Source organism: Anastrepha obliqua, chromosome 1 (genome assembly GCF_027943255.1).
Source record: "Anastrepha obliqua isolate idAnaObli1 chromosome 1, idAnaObli1_1.0, whole genome shotgun sequence".
Lineage (NCBI taxonomy): Eukaryota > Metazoa > Arthropoda > Insecta > Diptera > Tephritidae > Anastrepha > Anastrepha obliqua.
In genome coordinates, this window is record NC_072892.1 from 57,928,309 (window position 1) to 57,940,658 (window position 12,350).

A 12,350-nucleotide genomic window follows, 5' to 3' on the forward strand; every position below is an offset into this window, starting at 1 on the left:
CAAGGCAATACCATTTTTTTCTGTATGAAGAATGATGCACCCTACTGTAGAAACATAGATGAATTAGAAACCGACCGACAGGAAACATCTGACTTAAAGCAAAACAATAGTAATGGAAATAATAGTGGGGTGAATACATTCAAATATTCTCATTTGGGAGGCATGTCTTTATTTCACGAATGTGGGATGTTTAGCTTAGAAAGAGTGTTGGATCGGGATAGAGACGATAATCCGGCTGTGACACACAAATATAAAGCGACTGGTTAACTTTTATCAAAAAAATGAATCTTCAGGCTCACAATTTCTCTGAGCCCATACCACATGTAAGGAGTGTAGGTTTTCAATGTATCACTTCATAAGCCGGCAGAGAAGTGCAGATAGATGCTAGGCGAAGGAAACAATATAGTAATCGCGCAATTACATACTTAAAGGCACGTGAAATGATAAGTACCATTTACTTAAACATAGGGACTTTTAGCAAAAAAATGTATGAAGATAAGAAGTTGCAATCCCGATACGTTCCGCTAACAAAACTCCGGTAAGAAATTTCCCCATACAAACTACTTTTTTTTTTGTTTGGACTTGTTCAGATTTCGAATTCGAATTTTGTCCCTTACCTAATTAGCCATTTTCCATTTTTGGTTGGCTTTGAAAGATGTAAAGGTTTCACGTTGATTAGTTTAGGGAGATTGGGGGGAATCGAGGATAGTGGGAGTTTTAGGTAAGCTCGTTCATCGCTTTATTTATTTGAGCCTGATAGCTCGTAATATTTATGGTGGATACGGATTTTGCCTGCCGTAGTCCCATTGTTTGGTGCCAGCAAACCTCCCTTAGCCCTAGCTTTACACTCGTAAGCTTATCCTTGATGGTTGTCCCATGTGTTGTCCCATAGTAAGGAAGGGCTTGGGTCCTATTAAAGGTGAGGTCGCACCCAATACGTCCGCTATTTCGTGCCCAGTTATACCCCTGTGTACTAGGGCCCAAATTAGCTGGATATGTGTTCCTAGTAGATTAAGTTTTTCGATACACTCAAGCACCAGTGAGGACTTGATCTCACAGGACGATAGGACCATGAGTGCCGCCTGACTGTCGCTCAGAATGTCAATTCGCTTATTCCGGAAATTTCTGCCTAAGTTTATCTCTGCACATAGATATATGGCATACTTCTCCGCTTGGAAGATGCTTGGAAAACTACCCATCGGCACAGAGCGCTTGGTTGTGGGACCGCAGATCCCAATCCCTATGCCTTTTGGGATTTTCGAGCCATCATCATACCAGTGCAGGATTTACTTCTGGAGTTTCTTTTCAAATGCAGGTATACTCCAGTTTAACTTTTCGAATTTGATGATCATCTCTGGGTAGCTGGGTAAGTGGGAGCTGCAGCCTCAGCACTTCCATGTTTTTATATGATATCACTTTTCCTCTCCCGCAGCGTTTCCTGGTAATATTCAGCAGAGTCGCTCTTACTGGGAAGAGTTTCTTGCTGTGACGCGTCAATGACTATTGTACACTCGCAGTGTGCACCTTCAATTCACCAGTTACATTTGAGATATGCACCGATCTGCTAGGTATATGAATTGATAAAGAAGACTTCAACGAGCTGCTCACTTTTAAGGTAGACGAACATTTAACTCAACTCGATTAAATAAACGTGTTTTGGTGTGCTAGGCGACTTTTGTTTCGAAATTAGATTAAAATAGATTTTTACTAAAAGGCAAGAGGCCAGCAGAGAAAGACCGAAAAAAATTGGACCGAAAAAAGAGGGTCGGCGTGGATTTAGTGAGGGAAAGTTGGAGATTCGTCCCAATGAAGAAACGAAACATGTCAATGCCGAACGCCATTATCGAGAAATCGCCAGCATAGGAGACCAGGGGAACCCCCTCTGGTGGTTGAGAGAGTTTCGAGATGTAGAAAATGAAAAGCAAGGGTGAAAGAACACCAACCTGCGTTACATCTTGCTTGATCCTTCTCTGTTTGGAGTTTTGATCTCGAGAGATGACTGACGAACGCCGACCACTCAAGATGGTTCGCTGACCCGGCGGGAGCGTCGACTGTAGAATATCATCTAGCGCTAGCATCATCTCCCGGGGGCGGCCTAACTTGAGCCCGCGGTTTATCTAGGTGTTTATGGAGGTGAGTGCTGTGGTGGTACTCTGCGGAATCTAAGCTGATGTGGGACTGGGGTCAGATGTTTCGTGTAGAAAGATAATAGGAAGGCCTCAAGTGTTTTCACTACTAGAGAAAGGAGAGTTATCGGACGATAACACTTTCCCTTGGTTAGCAGGATTCCCAGGTTTCCCCGTTTTCCACTTGCCAGAAATTATGAGAGTGGCCATAGACACGTTGAACACCTTTATGAGATATCCTACTTCCAATGGATTTCGGTTTTTCAGTATCAGCATGGTAAGTCCATCTGAGCCAATGGCTTTAGAAGCTTTTGCCTTTTTGATAGCCACCTGAACTTCATCGCTGGAGAAAGCAAGTGGCGCACGGTTGTTCGGCAGTTTGTGCAGCTGTCTGGTGGTATGACGCTTGGACCTATCGACCGGAGAATTCAATATGAAGTGCCGATTAAAATAGCTAGCGCATCGTATCTTAATCTTCAAAAATTGGACGCATCGAATGGACCATGTAAATCGTAGCCGTAGCGGACATATGCCGGATACGATATTCAAAAAAATAAAAGCCATGCAATTATCTAGCAGATTATAATAAAAACATTCATTCCAACAATATTTCTGTTTTGTATATTATTATCATATCAAGTTCTCAAGTTCTTAAAAAACACTTCATATATTATGCATTCATAATCATTCGAAAACCTATTTCCACTAGCGGAGGGAAGTGAGTGGTCTTTTAAAAAAATTTGATTTAGGGAATGTTACGTTTAGGTCCTTAAGGGGGTCTTCTACCGTCACGGTTTGAAAAAATCGATTTTTTTTTTTTTAGATTTTTTAAAAGCTACTAATGTTAAGAGTATGCTATAAAGAGGGTTTTATGAAAAACATGTTCCTTCATGAGCATTTCGGGGAGAATACATGCATGCTGCAATCATGTGTTATACCAAACTTTATCTTTAAACGCCTTTTCCCGAAAGTTGACTTTTTTCAACTTTCTGGTCACACATCTACTATAAATATTTGTCGAATTCATTCCATCTTTTTTCCAGTTATTCAGTGAACATCTCGCTATGTTTTCCCAGACCACTTTTTTCAATTTTTGATTAGTTTAATTTTGCGGGCCTCTAAAGTGTAAAAAAAAGAGGAAATTTTCAAACTTTTTTTTTAAAATCACGCATTTTTTACAAATTTCAAAATATTTAAAATCGCCACTGGGAAAACATAGCCAACGCTACACTTTATGATAAAAAAAAAAATTTTTTTGATTTCAGATAAGTAAAATGGTCGATCGTGTGCCACAAAGTCGCCTAGGACATTTTTACAAGGGCAACCTCGAGGACGGTTCAAGGACACAGGGCCAAAGAATTCGATTTGAAAAATATATTTTTAAATAGTGCAAACTTGTGCAAATTAAATAAAAAAAATCTGATTTCACTATCTCAAGTGGTTGCTTTGTAATTAATTCCCAAAAATAGGCCCGAGATTAAGGCGCGACGGTAGAAGACCCCCTTAAGTGTTTTTGTTCTGATGAAACTTCAGAAAATATTAAAATTCGGGTCACAGATTTCTAGATAGAATTTCAATTAGAAGAAGCTAACAAATGCTCAGCACTTGGAACGAGGAACAATACCCTTTCACTCATGGGAGTCTCATACTCCCTACGCTTAAAATGCATTTCGCAATGGTTATAATTGATAGCCAGAATGCATTTAGAATCTAATTAGCCTAGATAGACGGTGGCGTTAATCGAGATTAAACGAATCTATGTCTCAGGAATTAAGTCCAACTAATGCGGATTGACAACTAGACTTAATTCTCATAACTTAAGCGGATTAGGGGAATCTTCGATGGCAACAGTGCCGACAAATGAAAGTTAATATCTATTGTGAATGAAAAATATTGAAACTTTTATAGAGAAGAACAAGAAAGACTGGATGCATTGCTATTTTCACTAACAGTAACAGATCAAAATTACATTAACTGATTTTTTTTTAAACAAATAATTATTTTTTTTGTATCAGGGCAGCTAAAACCCGCATTTGTTGCCTGCGGTGAATTTTTATTGAAGAAACTATCCAATAAACAAATCAGCTGTTGACTAACCCCTGCAATAAGCGACTGTCACACGACAATTTTAATCAGAATTAACTGCGCCTATAATCCCGAATAACGCCGCCATCTGTCTAGGCTATAAGGACAAGGAATCTCAAACAGCAATATCATTAACGCGGTTGAACTCTAGCATAACCCTCTGCTTAGAGCATTCCACCTCAATAGATTCTAACTTTAATGACATTATTCGTGCTCTATACATTTGCAAAATATTTGAAATGGAGATGCAGCAACCTGCTTCTTCTCCACACTAAGTGCAACTTTAGGAATCAACTATAAGACAATATGTCAGATACTGTTTTATGTTGTTATTGAGCATAGCAACTAAGAATTTTTTCTATAACATCTTGCGTATGAATTAGTTTTTTGATTAGCAATCACTTCGAATCACTTACCTTATAGTAAACATCCGGAACATATTGCTTATCCGTTGATTCGCGTACATAACCCAATTCGGGTGCATCTTTTGTAGGTATTAGGCAATTGTCACGCACCAAAGCCATACATTGAGCTGACACAGCATAACCCTCTGTATGCACTTGCTTGCTGCTATCGCCTGGAAGCAAGAAGCAACATTAGTTACAAAAGTTTTAAGATTCACCAAAAAGAGTACAAACCTGTTACACACACAGTGACAAATTTCGATCCAAAGTATCCACTAGAACCATATTTACATGGATTGGGGTGACGATTTTGCAATTCGCCAGCTGTGATGCATTCTTGCGCAGTGAGGAAATGTGTCTCAATGCCACGCAACTGCTTCACACTTCCAATAGCTGGATCGTCAGTGATAAGGTCGGTAAATATCCAACCAACCTGTTTAAAAAATGCAAAAATTGTTTTTATTTGAGTCATTGTTTTTTGAAGAATTACAAAAACAAAAACCTCCCACTCACCTTCTTCAAACCCAAAGCTTGTGCTAACTCATCCACCTCAGCAATCGCTTCATCGTCCAGTAAACGAATAGAATCGCGTGTAGATTCTTGCGGCGGCTCATAAATGGCTGCAACGGTTGCACGTATGCCAAGTGGTACATCAGCATGCACTTCATAAGTGCCATAAAGAAAACCCATTCTCTGATGTGCTGTGGTGCGCCAATAGTCCAGAAAGCGTTCAACTATAGTTGGATTCTCAAACATAATATTATCGACATGTCGATAAATTTGGCGATTCAAGGTTACGGCCGAAGGCTGACATTTGGAACAGATACCCTTGGGCCATGGTGGATGTTCACGACAACCGGGCTTAATACGGCAATTGATATCATCAAATCCTACATATTTACCGCGATCAATCCCTGACTTTTGCTTGCGTATGAACGAATGGAAGGATAAGTGCTTGATTTTCTGCTCCTTTAAATAGTTATCATCGTATGGTTCGATTGGTGAGCAATGAACACAACGGCCGTTAGCATTGTGACGGCAACTAGCAAAAGAAAGAAAAATAGGTGACATTAGATTGTAAAATACAATTTTCTTTAATATAACTTACAGTTTCGGATCGCGTGCGCGTTCAATTAATCCATCCATTTTAGATAGAGTCTGATCCACTTCATCTTCCACCACTGCGGCTGAAGGTTGAAAAAGTTTAGAAACACTTGTGGGCGGTAAAGTAGTGCTAGAGCTTTCAAAGTCATCTATAGCTGTGGTGCTAGTACGCTAGAGAAGAGAGTGAAAGAGAGATAATATTAATGAAAAATATTTGATTTGGAATAATTTAGCTCTTAACCTTTATCCGAGATATTTTTGTACATCTTAAAATCATTTATACAATAATTTAAAAATAGCATTTGATTTTTTTAATTAACTAAACGGAAGAGAAATGTATGCTGGAAGAGTGCAAAAAAACAAAAACGTTTTGAGGTAAGCCAACATAACGGAACCTACTTAGTCCTGCCATAAGTTCTGTTACAAGTTAAGTCCGTTATAGATATGAAATTATAATGATTTTTTAACGAAGTTAGTTTCATTTAATCATGTAAATATTAAAAAAAATTAAGTTCTCATTCGAAATCGACGCTATTTGCTTTTCCACAAGCCTTCAAACGATTAGACCATTCAGCTATTGCAGCACGCACGGTCGAGGTCGCTGTTCGACCCAAATTTCTATGAGGCCTTCGATAGCCATTCCGATCTGAACTTCCAGACGGTCCATCTTCTGCGGCTATGAACCCAGGAATATTGTTTTTTAGCCATTGCTGGGTGATTTTTGCCTTATGGGCTGGAACGGAATCTCGCTGGAAGTTCCAACACTCTCCATTGAAGAGAGTTCAGCAGAACCAACTGCTTCATCATGCCTTCTAAGACATCCTTCTGGTACACTTTTGCCCCGGTCTTAACCTCTTTTTCGCAGAAATGAAGAAATGTAACGCCATTGCAAGGCACTCCCCACCAAACCATTCGGAGGTTGCATACTGGCCACGCTGAACCATTGGAACATTATTTTTTTGCGTCTTTAGAAGTTTTAGCATAGATTTTGTCTGTTTGCTTTTTAAAAACTTCTTCAACAGTGAAAATTTGCTCATCTGTGAAAATATTTTCATGGTCGTTGAGCGTGTGCCACCGAAGAAGCTGCTCGTATCTGTCGAGTTTAATTTTCTTTAAACGCGTTGTCAAAAAATGTCCAGTTGAGCGACGGAAGGCTTTTATGTGGAGATCATCTCTAATTAGTCTTCGAATAGATCTGCTCGATACATTCATTTCTTTGGACATGGTTTTCTGCTTTCTAAGGGGATTTCTACGAATTCTTTCTCGAACGGCTTTTATGGCCGGAACGACCCGGATTTCTATCCGGCCAAGGACTATCACTTCAGCAGCATTCCCCATATACATATGTATGGGGAATGTTAATGCTGCTACAACAATAACAACAACAACCATTTTTTTCTGTCTGTCACTTCAGACAGTAATACAGTAGGTTCTGTTTTTATGCGGCTTTTTTTATGCGGTTTTGAAATAGTGCGGTTTTTTTTTAAATTACAAAATGCATGTCGACCTATCGGGAATTGTACATATAAACAAGATTCTAAACCAGCTAAGCAAAAACTCATCACAGATTACATCAGAAATGCTAACCCTACAAGTATGGAACCGCCTGCATAACTATCTAGATCAGACGTGTACATTTCCTAAAGTGACGAAAGTGATTTTACGCCAAATCCTAAACGAACGCGCAACATGTGGGTAATGTCTGATTCTATTTCTGACTTAAATTTATTTTTCGATTCTGACGTTTCTTAAATAAAGATATAATTTTCAAAAATACAATATTTTGTTTATGCGATTTTATTTAATTATTTCAGATTCACGCAGTCTATGGAACGTATCTATAGTTATAATATGGGACTAGTGCCCTTTTTTATACGATTTTATTACATTATTTCAGATTTATGCGGTTTTAGCATTTGAAAAGTATCTATAGTTTTACTATAGAACTAGTAGCTTTTTTATGCTGTTTTTTTTATGCTGTTTCTTGCGGAACGTATCTACCGCATAAAAACAGAACCTACTGTATAAGTTTTTTCAGCAATTCGTAAATCAAATTTGCACTTCTACCACACTTTTCTAATGCAAGCATTGCAATTTGATTTTCCCTAGCTTCCCACTCCATTGTTAACAGCAAAATTTGCCACGAAACTGTGTATAATTTATGAGTAGATAAAGCATAGGAACAAAAGCAAAAATAACGGAAATTTTTTCTGGGAATTTCTTCTCGCCGTATGCATTGTAAAATTTGTCACAGAATTTATGGCAAGACTAAGTATATCGAAAACTTTGAACCCTGCTTTCTCGATATACTGGAATATGTCGTTCTTCCAGCAAATTGCTATTCTATTGTTTCTTTCAGCAGTAGCTATATTAGTAGACTCAGAAGTATGCATGCATAAATAGTTCGGTACTGATGTCAATATTTTGAAAAATAGGTCCTAGCTTAAAACTACCGCGTGTTTCTTAGCGCATATATGTATACATATACATATATATAACTATCTATTTGTCAGCTTACACGAATCGAACCTCCAGCTATTTTTTTCAAGAATAGCATGTCGCCATGTTTGAGAATAGATCCGATTTTCAGCGAATGACTAGAATGCAACTGCAAAATATAAAGAATTCCAAGTTAATTCATAATCTAAAGTAATATGTTTTAAAATTTACTTCTGTAAGAAAATTGCGCTCCTTGAAGAGTCCGAAGCCATCAACTTTAAGGGTTTGTTGTACCGTCTCGAAAAGCTCTTTCAAATTAGCTTTCGGCGAAATTTCGATACGTTTTATGCCCTCCGCCGTCTGAACTCGTATCAACTGAAAGAAAGAACAAAAAAACAAAACAAATTAAAGAATAAAGTAAACTAAAATTCTGGCCCAAAACAAAGAGAAAAAAGTAGTATCGAAATACATACAAAGTACTATTCTTTATACAAATATATATATATACATATATTCAAATATATACGCTCTTTTTGAATAATTCGTCGGTTGTTTTTTTTTTCTTCTTTTTACTTCCGCACGAGTGAACGACTTTGTTTCATTTTGTTGCGATTTTCTCTGCTGTTTCCTAAATATGCTAAGAGTGCATGCCAAATTTTCAAGTTCAATTACAGCATCACTGCTAATTTGCGCATTTCCGAAATGCCTGAAGTGCACGCGCCCACTAAATGATTGCAGTTAACCATTGTAATCTTTATTTATTCAACTCTTTTAACTTCCATTTGAACTCCTTTCCTTACCGACTGTTTACACATCAACATCAGCCGGTGCCGCACAAAAGCATATACCACATTCCGTTTGCGATAGAGTAATGATTCCAATTCGCACATCGACATCGTTAAAATTTTTTAATTTAATTTAATTTAAAATTTGTTGGAGATTTAAAATATTTGCGATTACGGGTTTTTTGAAATTTAGTTTTTATTCATTTTCGTAAAGTCTATAGAGGCGGAAAGGCCCGTTGAAGTACTGCAGGGGCACTTGAAAATTGTATGATTTTTTGTTGTCACGGCACTTGTTGACATTGCTAACACTTGCTGCAAACTGAATGCATTTTCCACCATCCTCATGGCATTTGATTCACCAAATGTACTTACATATATTTTTATTGCATCGCTTAATTGAGCTTTGATGACGGTTTTTTTCTGTTTTTTCATTTTTTATATTACTATTTTTTTTTAAAGCATGGGCAACTTTGTATGGGGCCAGAATTGAATTTAGTAAAACAAAGAACTATTCAAAAATATTCGGAAATGCTGGCGGTGTGACTGTCCGCTACCGTGTCCGAATTCGTGCTGACCATAGACTTTCTTTCACTTTTTCGACACTTGTGTTAAATGAAAGTGAGATGAAGACCTATGCACTACCCCAGATGGATCGGCGTTTTCAGACTGTTTTGTGCTCTGAAAATATATTATAAGGGCATAAAGCCATGCCCCTCCAATTTTTTTATTGCTTCACATGTCGTTTATGTTTAATAAAGCATCCATACGTTTTGAACTTTTAAAACTTGCAAAAGATTTCAATTGCTGGAGTGCAGTAAAAGCGATCCGAAGTTTTCGCTCAATGCACATGTTTGATTTTTTATAAATGGAAGATATTAAAATAATTAACTCCCCTACCAAATAATAAGTGACACAACTAAATACATACATACATACGATATACTAAATGCCCACAAATTCAATGCCCGCGGTATTCTGACTAGTGAATTACATACTTAGACGGTGGCAGGCAAAAACTTGCAGCCACGGCGGGCAGATAGTGGGTGGATGGGCGAAGCAAGCGGTTTGTGACACTTCGTGCTACACTGTCGGTTTTATACAATAGTTGCCAAAATTGTTACGTTACATTTGCTACGTTGAATAGAATTTATTTTGTTAGTTGTCGGTGAAGCTACTTGGTTGCCCGACAAATTGTCGGCCAGCACAAAACAACCGTGTCGACTAGTGTATTTATCATGATTTGCGACAAGTTTATCACTGCCGCTTTTATTCCTACTTGTACTTTTGTTGCTGCTGCTGTTTCGCGGCTGTGTAAATGATGCAGAGGATGGCTTCGTGTTTTGCCGGCTTTTCTCTATTGACTTTTGAATTTTACCGGCATGAACCGGCTGCCGGCAAAAGTTGACTTAAATTTGCTTCTTGCATCAGCTGATGTGAAGAATAGTCGGCATAAACAAAAAAAATGCATTCTAATTTGCTGAGTAACGAACCAATCTTAGTTAATTTTGTGATTCCACTTAAACGATTAGATCAGGCTAATTCATTGCAGTGAAAAAAAAAAAAAACAGCTGCAACGTCTTTGCCGGTCGCAGCCTCTTTCCAACTTGTCTTTGTCAATGGTCAAAACATCCTTTCAACTGCATTTATTGGCCATGACCAATACAAAACAAAGCCGACCAATACAGTAAAAAGCATCGCATCAACAAAGACTCACTAAACATATAAAAACAAAACTTACAATTTTATCGCCAACGCTAGATTTTGACATTTTCACTCACAACGTCAGTCAGTTTGTTTGGCTAAGTTTTGCACTTGTTTTCGCAGTCGACTTATTTAAATATCAAAAACAATTTTTGCACAAGGAACTACGACTGGAGATGGTTGAACTGGCATACAATCAGTACAACAGACAGACAAATTTGAGTTGCGGCACAAATAAAAGATATCAAACTCGCAAGAAAAAAATCGCAAATTCACGACCACGGGCACGGACAACTGTCATTTATTTCCAAAATGTCAAACACGTTTGCTTCATTGTGCAGGGCTGCCAGCATTCCAATAAATAACAAAACTACCCCACATACACAACTTTGCTTACTTTGAATATAAAAATTGTATATCAGCATTCAGAATTCAATGTATGTAAACATATTCAAGCCCCATCTATTTCCAAAGTACTAGAGAAAATATTTTTCTTGTTAGTCCGTTTTAATTTTCTTATTGCATGTCTCTATATTAAAACGTATCTTAAGAAACGAACCTGCGCGTTTGAGTGATATTGTAAAATACACAATGTTTATTAGCTTTTAAAGCAATTTAGTAGTAAAGGGAATGGATAAATTTATCATGAAAATATTTGAAACACATTTTTCAAAATATATAAAAGCTTGTGGAAGAAAATCTTCTTATATATAGGAAGGAGATGCAGACGAAAATAATTGCGTAAAGCGTCTGAATAATGTCAGGACGAGAACAATAATCGTCTCTTCTATAATTTTATATCATACCTGCGGGGTGCGTAGGTTCAAATCTCTACGCATGAAACAGCAAAATGATGGAAAGATATTTTTCTAGTAACAGTTGAACCTTGACAAGTAATGGCAAACCCCCGAGTGTATTTCTACCATGAAAAAGCTCCACATAAAAAACTATTTGCTGTTCGGAGTCGATTTAAAACTGTATTTCCTTCCGTTTGTGGAACAACATCAAGACGCACACAAAAAATAGGAGGAATAGGATTTTTTGTATGCCAATCAGTAGACCATTGGTACGGTGAAAATCCAGTTTACTATGGTGAGAATATTTTAAGTTTTTGCTGAGCCAGCTTATAACTTTTTGTGCTGGAAATTTAAGACAGTTGCTTCAATGCAAAGAAAAACGAGTTAAGCAATTGAACTATTGCAGCAATTGATTAGAAAATATTCCCCTTTGTTGATTTCAATTATTCTGGAATTGAAATATATGCATTTCTCAGACGTTTTATCAATAATGTTTTACAAGAAAATACGTGAAAAACATCAGGGACCATTTACGCCTCTTTTCCAGGATACCGGGAAATATATGACGCCTGTATTACGTTTTAATTTATGTTAATACATGAATTTTTGGGTCTTCTTCTGGATTGGTTGTCAAATTTTTATTCATTTATTGGTAAATATTATTCACCACATAGCTGCCACAAATTTATTATCAAAGCAATTTTCTACCATTAGCAACATGCACAGCGAAGGCATGCTCCTCCAACATGATTTATCGACGGTTTGTGTCTATGCTTAAAAGTGCGGCCAGTAGTTCAAGCAATTTTCGCGTTGCCAACTGTGTACACTTAGTAGACGTTTTAAATTTAAAAGCAAGGACAGTTTTGTTTAACACATAACAAAACAAATTTGAAAGTTTATTTTGAATAA

General features: G+C 37.4%; 1 protein-coding gene across 1 annotated transcript; it reads right to left on the minus strand.

Annotated features, from left to right (window-relative positions):
* Positions 1-4,609: 4,609 nt before the first annotated feature.
* LOC129253020 (nuclear protein localization protein 4 homolog) lies at positions 4,610-10,963 on the minus strand. The gene is made up of 7 exons (XM_054891237.1): positions 10,682-10,963; positions 8,390-8,533; positions 8,238-8,327; positions 5,724-5,890; positions 5,129-5,657; positions 4,850-5,048; positions 4,610-4,788 (listed from the first exon to the last, which is right to left on the minus strand). Exons 1-7 carry the CDS (start codon positions 10,709-10,711, stop codon positions 4,610-4,612), a joined length of 1,338 nt encoding a protein of 445 aa, XP_054747212.1. The 5' UTR covers positions 10,712-10,963.
* Positions 10,964-12,350: the final 1,387 nt, after the last annotated feature.

Excerpts from the sequence above, each read along its gene's own strand:
- LOC129253020 (XM_054891237.1), bottom strand. The coding sequence starts at position 10,711 with ATGTCAAAATCTAGCGTTGGCGATAAAATT. Across the intron at positions 8,534-10,681 it reads CTAGCGTTGGCGATAAAATT|TTGATACGAGTTCAGACGGC; the intron begins GTAAGTTTTGTT and ends TCTTTCTTTCAG. Across the intron at positions 5,658-5,723 it reads CGCGCACGCGATCCGAAACT|TTGCCGTCACAATGCTAACG; the intron begins GTAAGTTATATT and ends TTCTTTTGCTAG.